Below are 17,011 nucleotides of genomic sequence, written 5' to 3' on the forward strand. Positions count from 1 at the left end.
AGCCGTAAACTCCCTCTTAATGAGAGAAACTTATAATTATTTAGATAGCCTATGTGTAAATAAAGTGGTTATTCAATCGTGGTTTTGTATAAAATACTCGTATTTAAGGAATAGTGATTGTGTTATAAAAGATACTTATATTTAGTTGAGAATAGTTGGGTCCAAAGAATATATATATATATTTTTTAAGAGTGATTATATTCCAACAAATACACATGTTTAGCAAATGGTGGTTACGTACAAATAATACTCGTGTCTAGTCAATAATGATTATATTCCAAATAATATTTATGTTTACTTAATTATGTTTCACAACAATATTTATGTTTAACCAAGAGTAATTGAATACTTGTAATTTAGTCAAATGTTACTATGTTCTAATAATACTTGTAATTTAGTCAAAATGATTGAGTCCAAATAAATTTATATCTTTGTAGTGTGGGTTTGCATTAGAAAAACCTTATTACGTTGATTCAGAATTAAGGATAGTTTAATATATATATATATATATTATGTAAAACTCTATTGACCTTCATCTTTTAAGTAGCATGTTGTTATTAATCTACAACTAATATGAGAATGAGAGATTACGAAAATGGTCTCTAAAAAGTATTGGAAAGAACATGTCTATCATTTTGGAGTTTCAATCTAAGGACTTTTAATTTCGTTTGTTCACCTCAATCAAATAAAACTTTGTGGAAATTTTTTAAAAAGTCTAAATATATAATTCAACCCGTCTATTTAATATGTTTTCACGGGAAATACATCTCATTAGTATTTTTATTTATTTGTATATTTTTAAAATATATAAATTATTTGTTTACAATTTTAAATTTATCCGTATCTTCTATTTTAATTTTATCAAAAAAAAATGTTAATAGATATGTTTTTTTAATATATTTATATAAACATATAAAAAAATAAGTATCGATTTCAGTGCTTATTGAAATTATATACACATAATTTTTCTTTCGCAAATTTAAAAATAAATCAGAGTATATATTTGTACTTAGTATTATAAATTAGCATTCAATTTTTTTTATCAACTTTATTTCGTGAAATAAAACTTTTCAATTATTTTTTTATTTTATTTCGATGCATATTTATTTTCTAAAATATAAAGACTCACTTTGTGTCTTAAAAGTTTTGGGTTTGGTTTTATTAGAGGATCTAGTGTCAGTTTACTTGTTATCCCCAAGACTCCCTTCCAGCTATTCACTATTTTCATTCTCTCTCTGGAAACCAACATAGTTCATTTACCTTATCCTTCATTCTGAAACAGGAGTTCTACTAGGATTTGAGTTACGACCTCCTTCGAGCTTACTGAATGTCCTTTCTTCGCGTAAGTAGAACTCAAACCCCCAGCTCTTTTCATTTATTTTCTGTTTGGAAGCTCTAGTTTGATTCCACGTAAATCTCTGTGTGGTCTCAGTTTTGCATGTACGTCCTTCTGTTTTCAGCTCCCTAACCTATTCCTAGTCCTGGTGCTCCTCCCACTAAGGGTTTTCTTCATTTTAAGTCCGCTTTCAGTTTTGAGGTAAGGGAAGCTAGGACTTTTTATGTTTTAAAAGTATATTACTTGTTTTTAGTTCTGTTTTCGTGTTTAAATGCTTGGAAGATGTTTGTGATGGTGTGATAATATGATGTATGTATTTTTCTGAATGGATTTCTGATGTTGCATGCAAGAGTAGGAGAGAAACTGCTATTCTCGCCTAGGCGAGAATCCTCTAGCCTAAGCGAGAGTAGCAGAGAACTCTACTTTGTCTTTGCGTAGCGAGAATTCTCGCCAAGCGAGAACAATCCCGCCTAAGCGAGAAGGTCTAGTTTAAGCGAGAACTCGCAGTGATGGACTATACTCTCTGTTCGAGTTCTCGTCCAGGCGAGAAGAGTCTAGCTTAAGTGAGGGGACCCGGTTGCCTAAGCGAGACCTCTTAACTTGAATGAGAATGAGGCAGATTTGCTTCAAATTTTGTGATTTCACTTGTGAATTGATTGAATTACTCTTAGAAGTATGAACTTGTGACTATGTATGTATTATGTGATATTTTGAATTGAGATTGCTGTGATTGGTATGAATGAAAATGAATGGGTGAGAATATGTATATGGTATGAGTTAGACTTAATTCCATGGGTCTCTTAGAGAGACTTTAGTGGTGTTGTAGTGTATGTAATTAGATAAGGATTCAAGCAAGGTTGCATCTTGACACTAAAGAATCAGTCAAATTCACGTAGAGTAGACTGGTTCAAGTGGTTAGAGTAGTAGGAGGTTTTAGTCTTTGGCAGGATAATAGCCCTAGATGATCATGGACTAAAATTGTGTGTGGTAGGGTGAAATTCATTGACAATGGCTCTGTAGAGTAGTAGAGACTAGCACAAGTGCATACATCTAGCGAATCCAATCTCTTTACATGTATCCGGATAATTGAGTTAGAGGATCTTTTTGTTTGCTATCACATGCTTTGGGTGTTCAGTGATTTGCCTATTTTTAGTCGGTCTAATAAATTGCTTGCTAACTTGTATGTTAAACAAATTATTTTTTCTAGCTTACCCTTCTCCCTATGTATGTTTCCTGTTTGACTTTTCTTTTTGCGATGATCACCAAATTTTGGTGTGAGTAGATGTGGAGATTTATGAAGATCATAGTGATGATGGTGATGCTGCTGTCTAGTGTAGGTGGATCAATAATGCTCTTTTGAGCATCTCTTGTTGAACTGTTATATTTTGTAATTCATTGCTTTGTGAGTAATCTCTTGCTAAATTGTTGCCCTTTTAAGTTATGTTTTATGACATTATTCTGTACCAGTAATTTTTTCTTTCCGATATATTTTGGGATATCTGTATATCAATGAATCTCATGTACTTTCTATTGGTGTTCTATTTTACATTATAATCACGCGATATTTTATTTATTTGAAGTATTATATTAAATTGAGATATCACAAAAACTACATCCACTTTTATAATATATATTTATGTATTTACAATATAATTTTCTTTAGTAACATGCGAAACTAATGAACATTAGTTATAACTGCGTCCAATGTTCTCCAATTACTTGTTAATTAGAGTTGAAGAACATCGGTTGCATTTAATTCAAAATTCTTCGGTTGCATTAAAAAATGAAAACTTTTGCATCTCAATAACTGGTAGAGGCTAAGTCTATAATCATGTGAATTGCTTGATACCCTCATTTAAGTAGAGGCATATGTGCTTAAGTAGGGATGATGTTGTTTAGTGCCCTTATTTAATTTATTTTTTTTAGTTTGTGTGAATGTATATGTTAGTCATATATTGATTCGTCCAATGATATGTATGAATTATTATTACTTATATAATGAGATGATATTATATAATAAAAATAAAATAATTCTGATAGTATTTAAGGATTAAGGATTAATATTATGAGCACGCGGTGTTAGGTAGTAGAGTGAAAGATGAAAATGGAGGTGAGAAAATGATCTGAGGGAGGGAAAACAGTACTTAACCCAGACTTTGACATGCAGACTATTTTTCAAGACTTTGGTGTGTTTTTGAAAATAACTGGCAACGTAACAATCCATCTTCGCTTCTTCATTTGTGACTTGGATCGTCAAAAATATTCTGTGAACGTGATTTGAATTTGTGGAAAAAGAGAAAGACAATCACTGAAAACAGATTCCCGAAGCCGCCCGTTGCTTTTTGTTGGTGTTTTTTAGTTTTTTAGTCAAGCCAAGCCAATCCCAAAGATCATCCATTCCTCTCCGTTTTACTTGAATTCAAACACATATATCTTTATAATTTGTATATTGATTAAAGCCTTTGGTCACGACATAAACGTACCCAAGATAAAAGACCTAAAAAAGGTCACTGATGACATGAAGAATTAATTATCTCTAAATTAATAAATTTCCAAAATTAATTTTAATCTGAAACAAAACAATTAGACACAATAAGTTTTGTGTAGAAATGGGTCCATGCGAATTAGAGCCGGTGAGTGATTTTATCCCAAAAATATAGGAAAAAAAAAAGGGGTGGAAGATATTTTGTGAGGAAATATGGATAAGATGTTGAATTGTGGTTCACAAGAGGAAGAGTGAAGAGATCGTGCTTAGTTGGTGATTGTGGATGGCATATTGCATTCCAAACTCACCATCACTCCAGGGTTGGAAGACGAGCACAAATGGCTTGTTTGGTTGGAACATAGGCAAGAAGAATGTTGATGACAAACCTCAGATTAAATACCATGATATTGATCTCACTTTCTCAACTTCTCTGGTGGACAAAACATTTTTGAGAGGTATTACCACGATCCCTAATTCTATCTGCCAAATTACTGAACAAAACATAATCATATTACTATTTCTATTTACTGTTACTATGATCCATGAACTCGAAATATACATATATATATTTGACATAATTTTTATCAGGGAAGGAGCTAAAATGCTGCTATAGGGCTTCAATTGATGGGTTCAGTGCAACCAATTTCCACGAATGCTGTGACTTCAAGGGGCCATGCGTGATAATCGGCTACACAAACAAGTCTTTCAAGTTTGGTGCATTTAACCCTGAAGGGTATAGAAGCACAGATGACTACTATGATACATTTGATGCCTTCCTATTTTACTGGGTAGACAATGAAACTAAGCCCATTATTTTGCCCAAGGTTGGTGGAAATGGTGCAGCCCTGTTCGATTATGCACGTGGGGGCCCACAATTTGGGGCGGATGGGCTTCTCATAGGGCCCCCGTTGGCCCCAGTTATGGGGGGCTTTGCTGGGCCTGATACCAATTCTGGCATTGGTGACTTGAGACAAGCAAAGTCTAGATTGGGATTGTCTTATGCCAAAAGAGAGGATGGGAAGGAGTCTATATTTGGTGATGAGTCAAGGGCAACCCTTCAAGAAGTGGAAGTCTTTTGTAGTCCTCAAATTGCAAGCTTATACTAGAACTTCACAAAGAGGGTAAGTAACACTATACTATAATACTATATTTTGTGCTGTCCACGTCTATAATGAGTCAATGTCTATGTATTGTAATATTTTTTGTGCATGAATGAATATGTAACCACTTGTGTCTTTGATCTCATCTTCCACTACAAGGATTCACCAAGAAATTTATAAAGTACCAATACCTGCTGTATAAATTAACTTCCACTGAGGATGCTTTTCACTCCTTTCGTTTTCAACTCCTCCAGTGGAGAATAATGGTTGAAGGATTATTTATTTCCTAAATAACCACATTAAAGCATTGCTTAGCGATGAAAAAGCCACATTAGTACTTTAAGAGTGAACTGTATGTTGGTGGCCTGCATCTGTCACAATCTCTATCAGATTATAGGTCGTTTTGTGTTTGAAGAGTTCTGGAATTGTTGCACCTTTATGAAAGTGTTGCTGAAAATCTTGCATTGCTGACATGCATTTTCGCTTGAGAATGAGAAGATGCTGAGGGAACAATATACTTACTTCAGAAGAATGCATAGATGTGTGTCAATCAATGTTTACTTTTGTACTTCCCCAAAATATTAGTCATTTTATCTGTTAATTTATAAGATTAATATTTAACATTTTAATCGTTATTTTAAATAGTTTTACATTTACTTGGTAGAAAGAATAAAAAAGTATTTATAATGGTAAAGGATAACCATAAGATAATTTATAATATTTTAGAATTAGCAAGTGTTCCTCAGGTCAAGATCCCAGCCTAATCTTATCATTCTCGAAATTGTTACAACTGTGTTGTTATTGACAAATGGAGGGAGGGGTTTGGTGAACAAGCTTTATCATGGGGCTAATAAAATTTTAGTAGTGATAGAACATAACTAAAAGCACTAAAAAGAAATGTTATGAGTTATGTTCTCATAAAGTATCCTTTGTTATGGTTCCGTCTGTGCCAGAAAAGATGTATTGGAAACATGACAGTGTAATCACCATGGTATTTTTTTATACTTAGGAAACTCTTTGTGAACAACGAGTATTCAATAAACTCTTTGTTTAGATCATACTTCTGATTAACCTTAGACTAAACCATTGTTTTCAAGACTACAATTAAAACAATAAACCCTGAAAAACTTCCAACTAAAGATATTAGGAATGACTGCAATTTGGACCACCGTTCAGTAAACCAATTATGCTTGACTCTTCTTTAGCACAAACTTTTCCCCCGCATCATTAGCTAGAAATTTTAGTGGTGGTCAGTTGTTTAAGATTTTAAAAATTATGTTAAGTGATATTTGGGAAGGTATGAATGATTGAAAATAATGATAGTAACTCTACTCATTGCTCTACAACTCTTCTTATAGTTGAATTATTGAAGTGAATATGATATTGGTGAATAGTTATTTGGACTGTTTGGATAGCATGTGTCTTTACAGAGGCGGTGGCTTCTGATTGAGTGGAGAAAAAGCCAAAAGCTGCACTGAACAGTCATCACAATTAACACAACATTTAAGTGGTGGATTGCAGAACCTAAAAGCAAATCCTTAACACAACCCACTGCTTAAGTGGTAAGGATGCTAGAATTTCTCAATTACCACCAAATAATGGGTTGACATAGTTCTTCCTTACTTCACAAAGTATTCCAATAAAATATTCTTTAGTTAAAGCTGCTGATTTATTGACATAGAATCCATTAAAAGGTATTAACACCTATCATCCCCCACTAAGGCAAAAAGGACAAGCCAGCCGTATCTTGGATGCTAATCAAAACAACTGTACGGTGATATGTCATGTCAAAACAATTCTAAATGTAGAATTTCATTTTACCTTTGTTTTTATAGGAAAAAACAAAAATGAAATGACCACCATATGTGGCGGCTGAGTTGACTGAAAGCTAAACCAAAGAGTCCTGTTATTCACATGCATAATCTAGTTTCTTTTAGCGTTGTCTTCTACTTTCAGTTTTTCAAAATTAAGGGTCTGCATCATTGTTTATCTGGGACACAAACTATTTTAAAACTGTAATCTTACTGTATAGAAACTTTGACATAGTAGAGCAATGTGACAAATAGAATCCATCCCTCAGTATTCTTATAACTTGTTGAACATACATGAAAATATCAACAGGCGAGGAAGCCTTGAGTGAAGACAATCATAAGCACTAGATGATAGGAGGAGAGGAGTTTGAGTTTTGACATGAAGTTTTCCCATTATATATTTTTATTTTATAGAACCACACATACTCCGGCAATATGGATAAAAGTGATGTTGCCTGGGGAGCCTACATAACAGTGTAAAATGATAAACATAATCAATACCACTTCAAGCAGAAAATAATTTCTGCTTGCTACACACCAAGGTGATTCTACTCATTATTTATCACTCCAAGACATACATTAAAAAGCGTTGTCTCAGATTCCTTATAATGCCACACCAGGTAAAACTACAGCTAACTAGTCCCCACAAGGAATTATGACAACCCTTAAATTGCCTTCCTGCAAATTCAGATCAACAGTTCTTATCTCCACTTGTTGGCCTTTAAATTGGTCCTTGACCACAATTTGGCACCGTGCGTTGCAAGAAAAGTGAGAGAATGGTCTTCCTGTTGCTTTTAGATTTTAAAAGGATCACGGATACGAGATTGAGTTAATTTGATCATAATCTTCATAAGGGACATCTCCACCATTTCCATAGAAGTCCATGGAATTCCATTCTCTTGAGTAAGGTGACATGCCGCCAATTTGACTGAGAGTATCAGCAAATTCAACTTCTCCATTGACATTTGAGTAGGAGAAACCAGATGGAGTTTCTGAATGTTCCACTGATTGCCATTGTGTCCCCATACTTGGTAAGTCATACCGTGGAAAATATTCAGCCACGGCATGCTGTAATTGAGGATAGTCCTGCAGTTAGTGAAGGAAAAAGTCAATAACTTCTCCAAAAACTACTTATTCAATCTCAACTTTCTTTCTCTGTTCCTACTTAGATATATACCTTTGAAGAATCAAGAATCATGTCAGGGGAGATCCAGAAGTTTGAAGGATTGGTTTCCAGAGAAGCTTGGTTAATCTCTCCCATTGGAGCCACATTGTATGGAGAAGTAATTGGGCTTGAATAACGACTCTCATTATTCAGTTGGCTTGCATGAGAGGAAGAATCACCAGAGTTGCTGAATGGCTCACCAGAGAATCTCACTGAGGTGTCACTCCCATTAATGGAACTGCTTCCAGCCCTTTTGCCCTTGTTTTCTCCCTTCGTAGCACTTGCTTTCTCATTCTTCTTAATAACCCGGCACAAGGCAAAACCACCCTACAAAAACAAACCAGCTGAAGTCTTTCAGTATTACCTTCAAATTTAAGGCAACCATTTGTAGAAGGTAATAAAGAACAAAGAAGAATCAAAATTAACTTGTACACCTCAATTTTTATTCGGAGGCAAGAGCTTCATAAAAGTTGAAGTACATGTTAAAGCAGAAATTTATCCAAAATATGGCATGAATGTGATTGTACCTGGAAAGATGGTGTGGGTTGGCCAAGATCATCACAGAGGCGATACTCATGCATGACCCAATCAGTTCTATCTCCTAAAGGGGCCCTCCCAGCATAGAAAACCAAGGTCTTGCGGTACCCTGTAACATTGGATGGATTAGACTGGCACACCACCTTTCTGTCTTTTCCAGTGGCTTTCCAATACCCAGCTTTAGTAGCTCTATTTGTTCTTGATCCATTTGGGTACTTGCGATCCCGTGGACAAAAGAAAAACCATTCCATATCCCGTTTTGGAAGGAAAGACTTCTCTGCATTACACACCTCACACGAGTTAGCCTTCTCACATTTACTGAAGAAATCCTATCGAACAACTTTTAGTTTTACAGCTCAGAATGATTAACCGCTAAAGAAAAAGTGCAGAAAAGAAAAACAGACAACACAGTCACTCGCTTTCTTTCTCGTGTTCATAAAGTTCCGTTTCACACTGGTCTGGTCCATTTACTATGCTAAACTTGCATCAGAAAGGTTTCTTTTTTACGTGTCTGCATAGTAAGGGTGCTGATAAAATTATCAAAATGTGAAATTGAAGATTACCCGGCAATTCCCAGGGATCGAATTTGTAAAAATCGATCACAGGGATAACTTCAAGCTCAATTTCAAGCCCCTCTACTTTTCTTTTAAGGTAGTATCCCACTAGTTCCTCATCAGTTGGATGGAAACGAAATCCTGGTGGCAGTGTTGCCCCTCCCATATTGAAAGAAAGAGTCACAAAATTGTGAAGCTGATGAAGAAAAAGTAACCAAAGCTATATAGCAAGAGAATTAAAAAAAAAGAAAAAAAAGAGTAGTTTCCAGGATCTTTTGGAAGGATTAGGACATAATTATTGCTAGGTGCCAAGACTATATCTATTAAAGATTTGGAAGATCCAGAAATAGAAGCTTTTGTCTACAACAGATTTTTTATCAAATGTCAAGTGACACTTCCACAGAGTGCATCCATTAAATGCAAGGATCATCGTCTTGAAGAAATTAGAAATCTCTTATGGCACCAATTCCCCTCCAACCCCACCACCACCCTTTAGTTTCAAAACCCTGAAAGCTGGAACAAAACGAATGAAATTAACTGAGTAGTACCAAGAAGTTAAAATAACTGACTCAACTAGTTTATACCCAATTAAGTTTGAAAAGCAAAAATGGGAACTTCGTCACAAGTTTCCAAAAGGATAAGCTAATCAAAGCCCAAAATCTGAATGAACAAATTCAGAATAACACTGAAATTGAGTGAGATGCGACCCACTAAGACAAAGTGGTGATGGATGCGTGAGTTGTTTGAGATGAGGAAGATGAGAGAATGTAGAGTAAAAGCATGAGTCACTGATGGTGTGCTATTTATAGCATTTGATAAGGGAACCAAAAGTCCAAAATTTAGCACACCGAAAGTTTGAGAATGAAATTATTTGTCTCAAGTGCACCAAAAATTCCAAAGTAAAGTGGCCCACCACTCCAACCAGTTCACATTCACACCCACAAACTATAGTTTACTTCATGCCAATTCAATTAATTTACCGTTATTTTATGTTTTCCATTTCATGCGTTTGGGGTTCTTCCCAAGGGCTTATTCCTTAATTTGCTTCTTAGTTGAAAAATGGATTATAAAACCATGTAAGGTAATGATTTAGCTTGGCTTAAATCTATAGTAAAAGCAGAGTGTTGTGCCTCCAATTTCATCAAAGTACGTTTCAGTTTTCAAAGTATATTCATGAGTGAGTATATTCAACATTGACCGTATAAGAAAATGTTGAAAGTACAAAATTATTATCCTAGAGTCTTAAAAGCCACTCTCGGTAGAATTTCTCCCTCTCTTTTTGGGACTTACAACCATTCTTTCTCTGTTTGAATCCCTGCTTTTTTTCTTCTTCAAAGAACACATAGAAAAGTATGTTCATTGTGATGCTGAAAACATATAACCCGTAATTTGTTACGTTTTGAAAGCAAATCAAAAAGGTTAAAAGCAATCACCTGTATTAAAGCGACAGCATTGTGAAGCTTATTGCCATATTTGAATTTCCATTGAAGTAAAGTTGAATAAAATTGATTTTAAAAAAGTTTATAGAAGAGTTGCATTAAAATATGTGCATTTCATTAAAAGTACAAAATGTAATTTTGTGATATTGGTACTTACTATAATTTCACGTTGTTGCGTTATCAAAATACCGAGAAATTAACTCAATATAGTACCTTTTTTTTTTCTTGCTTCTTTCTTTCCCTTTTTCTGTGTATTTCGTCACTTACGTACAGGAGAAACACAGGATAAATTTTAGTAAATTGAAGAGCTTAATTTTGATAGACTATAAGCATAAAGCCCATTAATTAATTACAAGTGATTTTAAATATAATTTTTAAAACAAATATTATAAAAGTAATAAGTATCTTTTATCACAGTGAATAATTTAATAAGAGTAATGTAAAATATATTTTACCTATCCATTTTCATTAAATTCTAAAGGAATAAATATGTTTTTACTTCCTAAATTTTAATATGAGATTTTAATTCATTTTTATTTTAAATATTAATGTATTTTGGTCCTAAAATTTAAAAAATTAATTATATAGTCCTTTTAACTTAATAATTTTAATTTTGCTGTGTTTGTTAAATTATATTTTAAATTGTCATTTAAATTAAAATGTGTCAAAATGTCAAAATAATATAAACAACTCAAACGTCAATCTAACATGATGGACACAACAAGAAATCACTCACATAATTAAATTAAAAAAAAATCATATTTATTTATTTTTAAAATTTAAAAAATAAATTACATCAAAATTTGAAACATTAAAATTAAAAGAATAAAAAAATTGTATTTGGTACCATAGCTTTCGATTTTCAAGTGCACGAGACAGGAATACACACAATTGATTTGATGGGAGCTTTTTCTATCTTTAACCTCATTGGAACCTTTAATGCAAATTGATAAAGAAAGGCTAAAATTTAGGATCCCTAACCAAAACAATATCTAAATCAAAGGAACACATACTATCAACAACAACAACAGTGGCATGGCTCGCATTTTATCTGAATAAATTTGAAAGCCCTAGTTGTTGCATATTTTTTACACCACAGACTGTAACACAGATAGAATGGTATTTTTTTTACACCACCATGCAATAATAAACTGTCGTCTAAAAGAAGATTCTCTATTGGTTTTTCGTAAACACTTATAACATTGAAGAGAATCTAAGATTTTGATCTTAAAAAATGTTAAGAAAAAGGTTTAAAGATTACAGAAGTGGTATGAATGGAGCAAAAGCGAGGAAAATAAGAGAGTGAAGTGGGGTCAGAGAGATTCCACGGTGCTGGCGCTACCGTCAAGTTTCTGCCACGTCACTCTGAATGGGACGACATGGCTTTTTACATTTAAAATTGAAGTGATTGTGTCATCATGTGGGACCGAGGCTTGGAAAAAGAAAATTCCCAAAAAGTGGTTAATCAGTTTTTGATCTTTATTCTTTTGTGAATTCACATGTACCTATGTAATGTAAAACGCTTTAACCAAACTCCCTCTCAACTCTTTTTGGTGGGACCATCTTACACTGTTTTGTGGTGAAGCAAAATCTTGGAAAATATTTAGTGGGATATCTTGCATACTTATCAGAGAAAGAACAAATTAAAACTTAGGCTTAAGTATGGCACATCTATAACTTTTACTCTAACCACTGCCAATATTGGATTCTCATATGGGTAGTTGGGGATGATCACTACCTTTTTTATCTTCTCAAGGACAAACTTACGTGTTCCTTCCCATTATTTTTTTTATTTCCTCTCACATGTATTTTCCAAAAGAAAAAAAATGTTGTGCCAACAACATCCTTTAATCAATGACCTTTTTTAAGGTGGCAATATGGGCCGGGCCGGTCCGTTTAGGCCAGGCCCGCATAAGACCCGTATAACGCGGGCTGGCCCGTCCCGCCCCCGCATATTTTATGCGGGCTGAAAACACTGGTTCGTCCTGCATATTTTTGTTTTAATTTTTTTTATGATAAAACTTTCAATGTTTAAAAATTGGGAAACTTTAAGAAGTTCACAAAATTAAGTAAAGACTTTGGGGAATTAGATGATAAATTGATAATTCAACATTTTCATCATATTCATACGCATACACAATGTATGCTTTAAATTTTAGCACATTAAAAATTACATAATACTTGTCTTTTCTAGTTATACAAAAATTTGAAACGTTAATGCAAGAGACCATAAAAGAAGTAATTAATATACACAAGTGCAAGTTTTTTTTTTATGCGAGCTTGTGGACCGGTCCGCATGGACCGCGGGCTGCGGACCTATGCAGGCCAGACCCGCGCGGGCCTGTAGGCTCACTACCCTGACCTGCCCCGCATTTTTTCTGCGGGCCGGGCTCGCGAGCCAGACCCTAATTGTCATCCCTAACCTTTTTATAGTCATTTCCAAGTTTTAAGTTACGTTGTAATCACAGTGACCAGGTTTTTCTGTGCTAAATTATATATCACAGTATTATGACTATACTACACTCTGGTATGTCTTTTATGATAGCGTAAGTTAGCATTTGTGTGATTACATTGAATTGAATCCATTGCCATATATAGTATATGTCTTTCTGTGTGGAGAGAAAAAAACCTGAAAGTTAGTATATTTACAAGGCATAAATGATCTCCATTGTTTTGTATAATCACAAACGAAGTCATATTTCCAAAGCTTTTGTTTTTTCTAAAGCTGGACCAGAATGAAAGAGAAACAACTTAAGGGTTCTTATTAGGGATTGGAATACGTCGGATCAGAAATAGATAATATTTATTTACCGCTCAATCCGTAATAAAAAATTCATCAATTATTTATTAGATACTTATTTAAAAAATATTCACGAATTTTTAAAACTAACAAGTACTCATGAATACAAGTAAAAATTAAAAAAAAATGATAAGTTTTAAAATTAAATTTAAATAAATTTTCAAAAACTATAAAATTAAATTTTATTTTATTTTATTTTAATTAAATTTAATCTAATAAAATATAAATTAAATTTTAATTTTAATTAAATTTAATTTAATAAAATATAAGAGTAGCAAATATCCATGAATACCGATAATATGATATCTTATTCAATTCATTTATAAACAAATATCAAAATATTTGTTATTTATTACCGTGAGTAATAAATATTTACAAATACTTATTATTTGTCTCTAGTTTTATTTGCAAATAGTTACAAATACAAGATATTTTTGTCATTTCTGATTCTTACCAGATATTTCCTCATTAATATTGATTTGTTTGGTTTTCTCTTTTTTTTCTCCGTTTGTGGTTGAGGGGAAGATTAGAAAAAGCGAAAACAAGAGAGCATGGCTTAGAAGTACCTTGCACAATCTTTTTAGATGTGAAAAACGCAAAAGAGAAATAACCCCAATAATTAAGCAGAGCTTACGAGTTTTTACACTATAATATGGCTTATCGACGTGCCTTTGGCACGAGTCAGTGTGAATTTAAATCTTAATTTGACATTTTGTGTATCAAAAAACGTCATTGGAAAAGGAATTTCCCCAGAGATAGCATAAATCTTTCATTGAAGCGAAAGTTGATTAAAACTTTACATCAATGTTAGAATGAAAAGGAAAAAAGAAGTATACTCTGGTTTGATGGATCCCACAACCTAGTCATTTGTCACATTTTTACCTGTCAGAATAAACAACACTGGGTATGATTAAACTACTTTTGTTACGCGGAGTTGTTTGTATTTGGAGAGTGATGTTCACTATTTTGGGTGTGTAGGACATAGCTATAATTTATTGACCTTTAAGAGTTCTGCGTTCACATACTGGGTGGGAGAAAACAAAATCAAAAGCCTCAAACAACGTTATTTCTTGCCTCGTGTATCATATTCCATTTATCCTCAACCTTATCTTCTTCTTTTTTCTACTCTCAATTACATCACTACAATATTACACATTCAATTGTTAATCTATTAGGTTAGGTTTGTGAAATTATAAATGGAATATATAATACACGTGTGTGTGTGTATATGCGTGAATCTGAACAAAAGTGGAAGAAGAATGAAAAAATTTATTGAGTTGAAATTATATCCAAAATCTTAATGAATGTACTTGCATACCTCACCAGGTGACATTTTAGTATCAGATGCATGGTTCTTTGACGTCTTTTTTGGATTTATCTCCCTTACAAACCAAGTTTACAAATCCAATAAGATCATTCTATGATTCTAATTATGACTTTTAACTTTCATGGTCGCTAGAGCTTGTTCTCCGTCTATGTATCAATAATTTCTTAAAGCATAAAGATGACGAGATTAAGTCACGTATACTTAATTAAAAAAATATATAAATTTTGAAGATTCAAACTTAGTCAAAATTTATTCAAATTCGTAAAAATTTGAAACTTAATTAAATTGTTTATTTATAAACTAACTTCTTAAAAAATTGTTAATATAATTAAATAATTAAATCATTCATGGTATCTAATTATGCTATTGAAAATAGGCTTAAATATACATTTGGTCCCTATTTTTGTTAATTTTATTCAATTTGGTCCCTATTTTCGTTTTATGTTCAATTAGGTCCTCATTTTCGTCAAATTAGGGTCAATTTGTTCATTTTACTAACGGTGTTAAATAGTTAACATTTTTGAACAGTACATGTCACGTGTCAGCTCCTTTTTTTTTTTTTAAATTTTTTAATTTTTTTAAATTTTTTTAATTTCAAAAAAAGTGTCCACGTGTCAAGTCACAATTGTGTCACGTGTCAGTTTGTGGTAGTATTATTATTTTTTGTTCAATTCAGTCCCTATATTAGTTATTTTTGTTCAATTCAGTCCCTATATTCGTTATTTTTGTTTAATTTAGTCCCAAATTGTGTTAAAATAGAACCATTTAATTTTTAAAATTGACATTATTATTAGTTATTTTTTAAATTTAATTATAAATTATAATATTTAATTATTAATTGAATATAATTCTTAGATTCAATTGTTAAATAGAATATAATTATTTAAATATTATTAAAATTTTAAAAATATATATTAAAATTTGTAAAATTCGTATTTAAAATTAAAATATTTAATATTTTTATTGCATTTTAGATATTAAAATCTAAAATATTTTATATGTAAATGTTAATTTTACAAATATTAGTTTATTTTTCTAAAATATTTTGAATATTTAAAATATTTTTATATATCAATTTTAAAAATATTTTAGAATATAAATATTAGAAAAAAAATTAATAATTATATTCTTATAATATTTTAAATAATTATATTCTATTTAGCAATTAAATATAAGAATTTATTCAATTTATAATTAAATTTAATAATTTATAATTGAATTTAAAAAATAATAAATTCAAAGGTTAATTTTAGAAAAGATATTAATATAATTTGTATAAAAGATATTAAATTTAGTGTCAATTTGAAAAGGACAAAATTGATTTATTTTATTAAAAATTAGGACTAAATTGAACAAAAATAACGAATATAGCGACTAAATTGAACAAAAAAAATAATACTACCACAAACTGACACGTGGCACCAACATTGACACGTGGCACAATTGTGACTTGACACGTGGACCATTTTTTTGAAATTAAAAAGATTTAAAAAAAAATAAAAAAAACCAGGAGCTGACACGTGGCATATACTGTTCAAAAACGTTAACTATTTAAACACCATTAGTGAAAAGGACCAAATTGACCACAATTTGATGAAAATGAGGACCTAATTGAACATAAAACGAAAATAGGGACCAAATTGAATAAAATCAACAAAAATAGGAACTAAATGTATATTTAAGCCTTGAAAATATTAACTAACCCATATAGTTTTACTTTACCGCTAAATAAAAATAATGTACATTAGAGACAAATACACGTTCAATATTGCGGGGCAATTGTCCAACTATTTTTAGTTTTTTAGTTTCTATTAATGCACTTTATATATTTTTTTTTGAATTTTTTAATTATCTATCTATTGAAGATGTATTTTCTTTTCTTGTATGTGAACCAAACTATAAGGTTTAAGTTATAGATAAGAGTTTTGTCTCTCTTTTTTTTCCTTTAAATAAGAGTCTAACAATATAAGTTGAATACACTCTATTTTCCCATCTTATTTATCTTTATTAATCTTGGTTGGTATCAATAATTTTAGTCATATTTGTTCATCGTCTCTAACATTCATTGTCATTGTTAACGTCATCATCACTAGTGTCGCTATATTTATTTCGGTGAAGTCAGGTTTAGGTGTACCTTGAGGAGGACCTGCCATATTCGGTGATCATTAGCTCAAAATTGGTTTGATGTGCCACCACTCTCACTTGCCATCTCATCATGCGTGCACCTCCAACACCCCACCTTCTCGGTGTCAAAATAACATCAAACTATTGTTATTCGTCTCATTAATGATGCCTCCTAGACTTGTTTGTGTCCTTGTCCTCCTATTCTGGTGGTGTTAGAAGTGGGTTTTAAGCCTAACTCAACCCTACAACATCGACTTCTAATATGGTATCACATTTAAATCGCCTTCCGCATTTTGTCCTTTCTTGTTGATTTCCTGCCATGGCAAAACATTT

At 32.1% G+C, this 17,011-nt stretch overlaps 2 protein-coding genes across 3 annotated transcripts; one reads left to right on the forward strand and one right to left on the reverse strand.

The window, feature by feature from the left end:
* The first annotated feature begins 3,977 nt into the window (after positions 1–3,977).
* On the forward strand, positions 3,978–5,550 carry LOC114178579 (TLDc domain protein). 2 transcript variants are annotated; one of them, XM_028064579.2, is made up of 3 exons: positions 3,978–4,276; positions 4,410–4,942; positions 5,081–5,550. In XM_028064579.2, the coding sequence occupies exons 1-2, from the start codon at positions 4,105–4,107 to the stop codon at positions 4,925–4,927; spliced, it is 690 nt and encodes a 229-aa protein (XP_027920380.1). In that variant the 5' UTR covers positions 3,978–4,104; the 3' UTR covers positions 4,928–4,942; positions 5,081–5,550. The 2 variants fall into 2 exon arrangements, with proteins under 2 accessions (XP_027920380.1, XP_027920379.1); XM_028064578.2 differs by having other exon boundaries at positions 3,981–4,276; positions 4,410–5,153.
* Positions 5,551–6,977: 1,427 nt separating this feature from the next.
* On the reverse strand, positions 6,978–9,777 carry NAC011 (NAC domain containing protein 11). The gene is made up of 4 exons (XM_028064577.2): positions 8,998–9,777; positions 8,425–8,711; positions 7,910–8,224; positions 6,978–7,818 (listed from the first exon to the last, which is right to left on the reverse strand). Exons 1-4 carry the CDS (start codon positions 9,152–9,154, stop codon positions 7,543–7,545), a joined length of 1,035 nt encoding a protein of 344 aa, XP_027920378.1. The 5' UTR covers positions 9,155–9,777; the 3' UTR covers positions 6,978–7,542.
* Between the last annotated feature and the right edge of the window lie 7,234 nt (positions 9,778–17,011).

Source organism: Vigna unguiculata, chromosome 3, assembly GCF_037176805.1.
Source record: "Vigna unguiculata cultivar grain cowpea cultivar isolate G323 ecotype 2 chromosome 3, ASM3717680v1, whole genome shotgun sequence".
Lineage (NCBI taxonomy): Eukaryota > Viridiplantae > Streptophyta > Magnoliopsida > Fabales > Fabaceae > Vigna > Vigna unguiculata.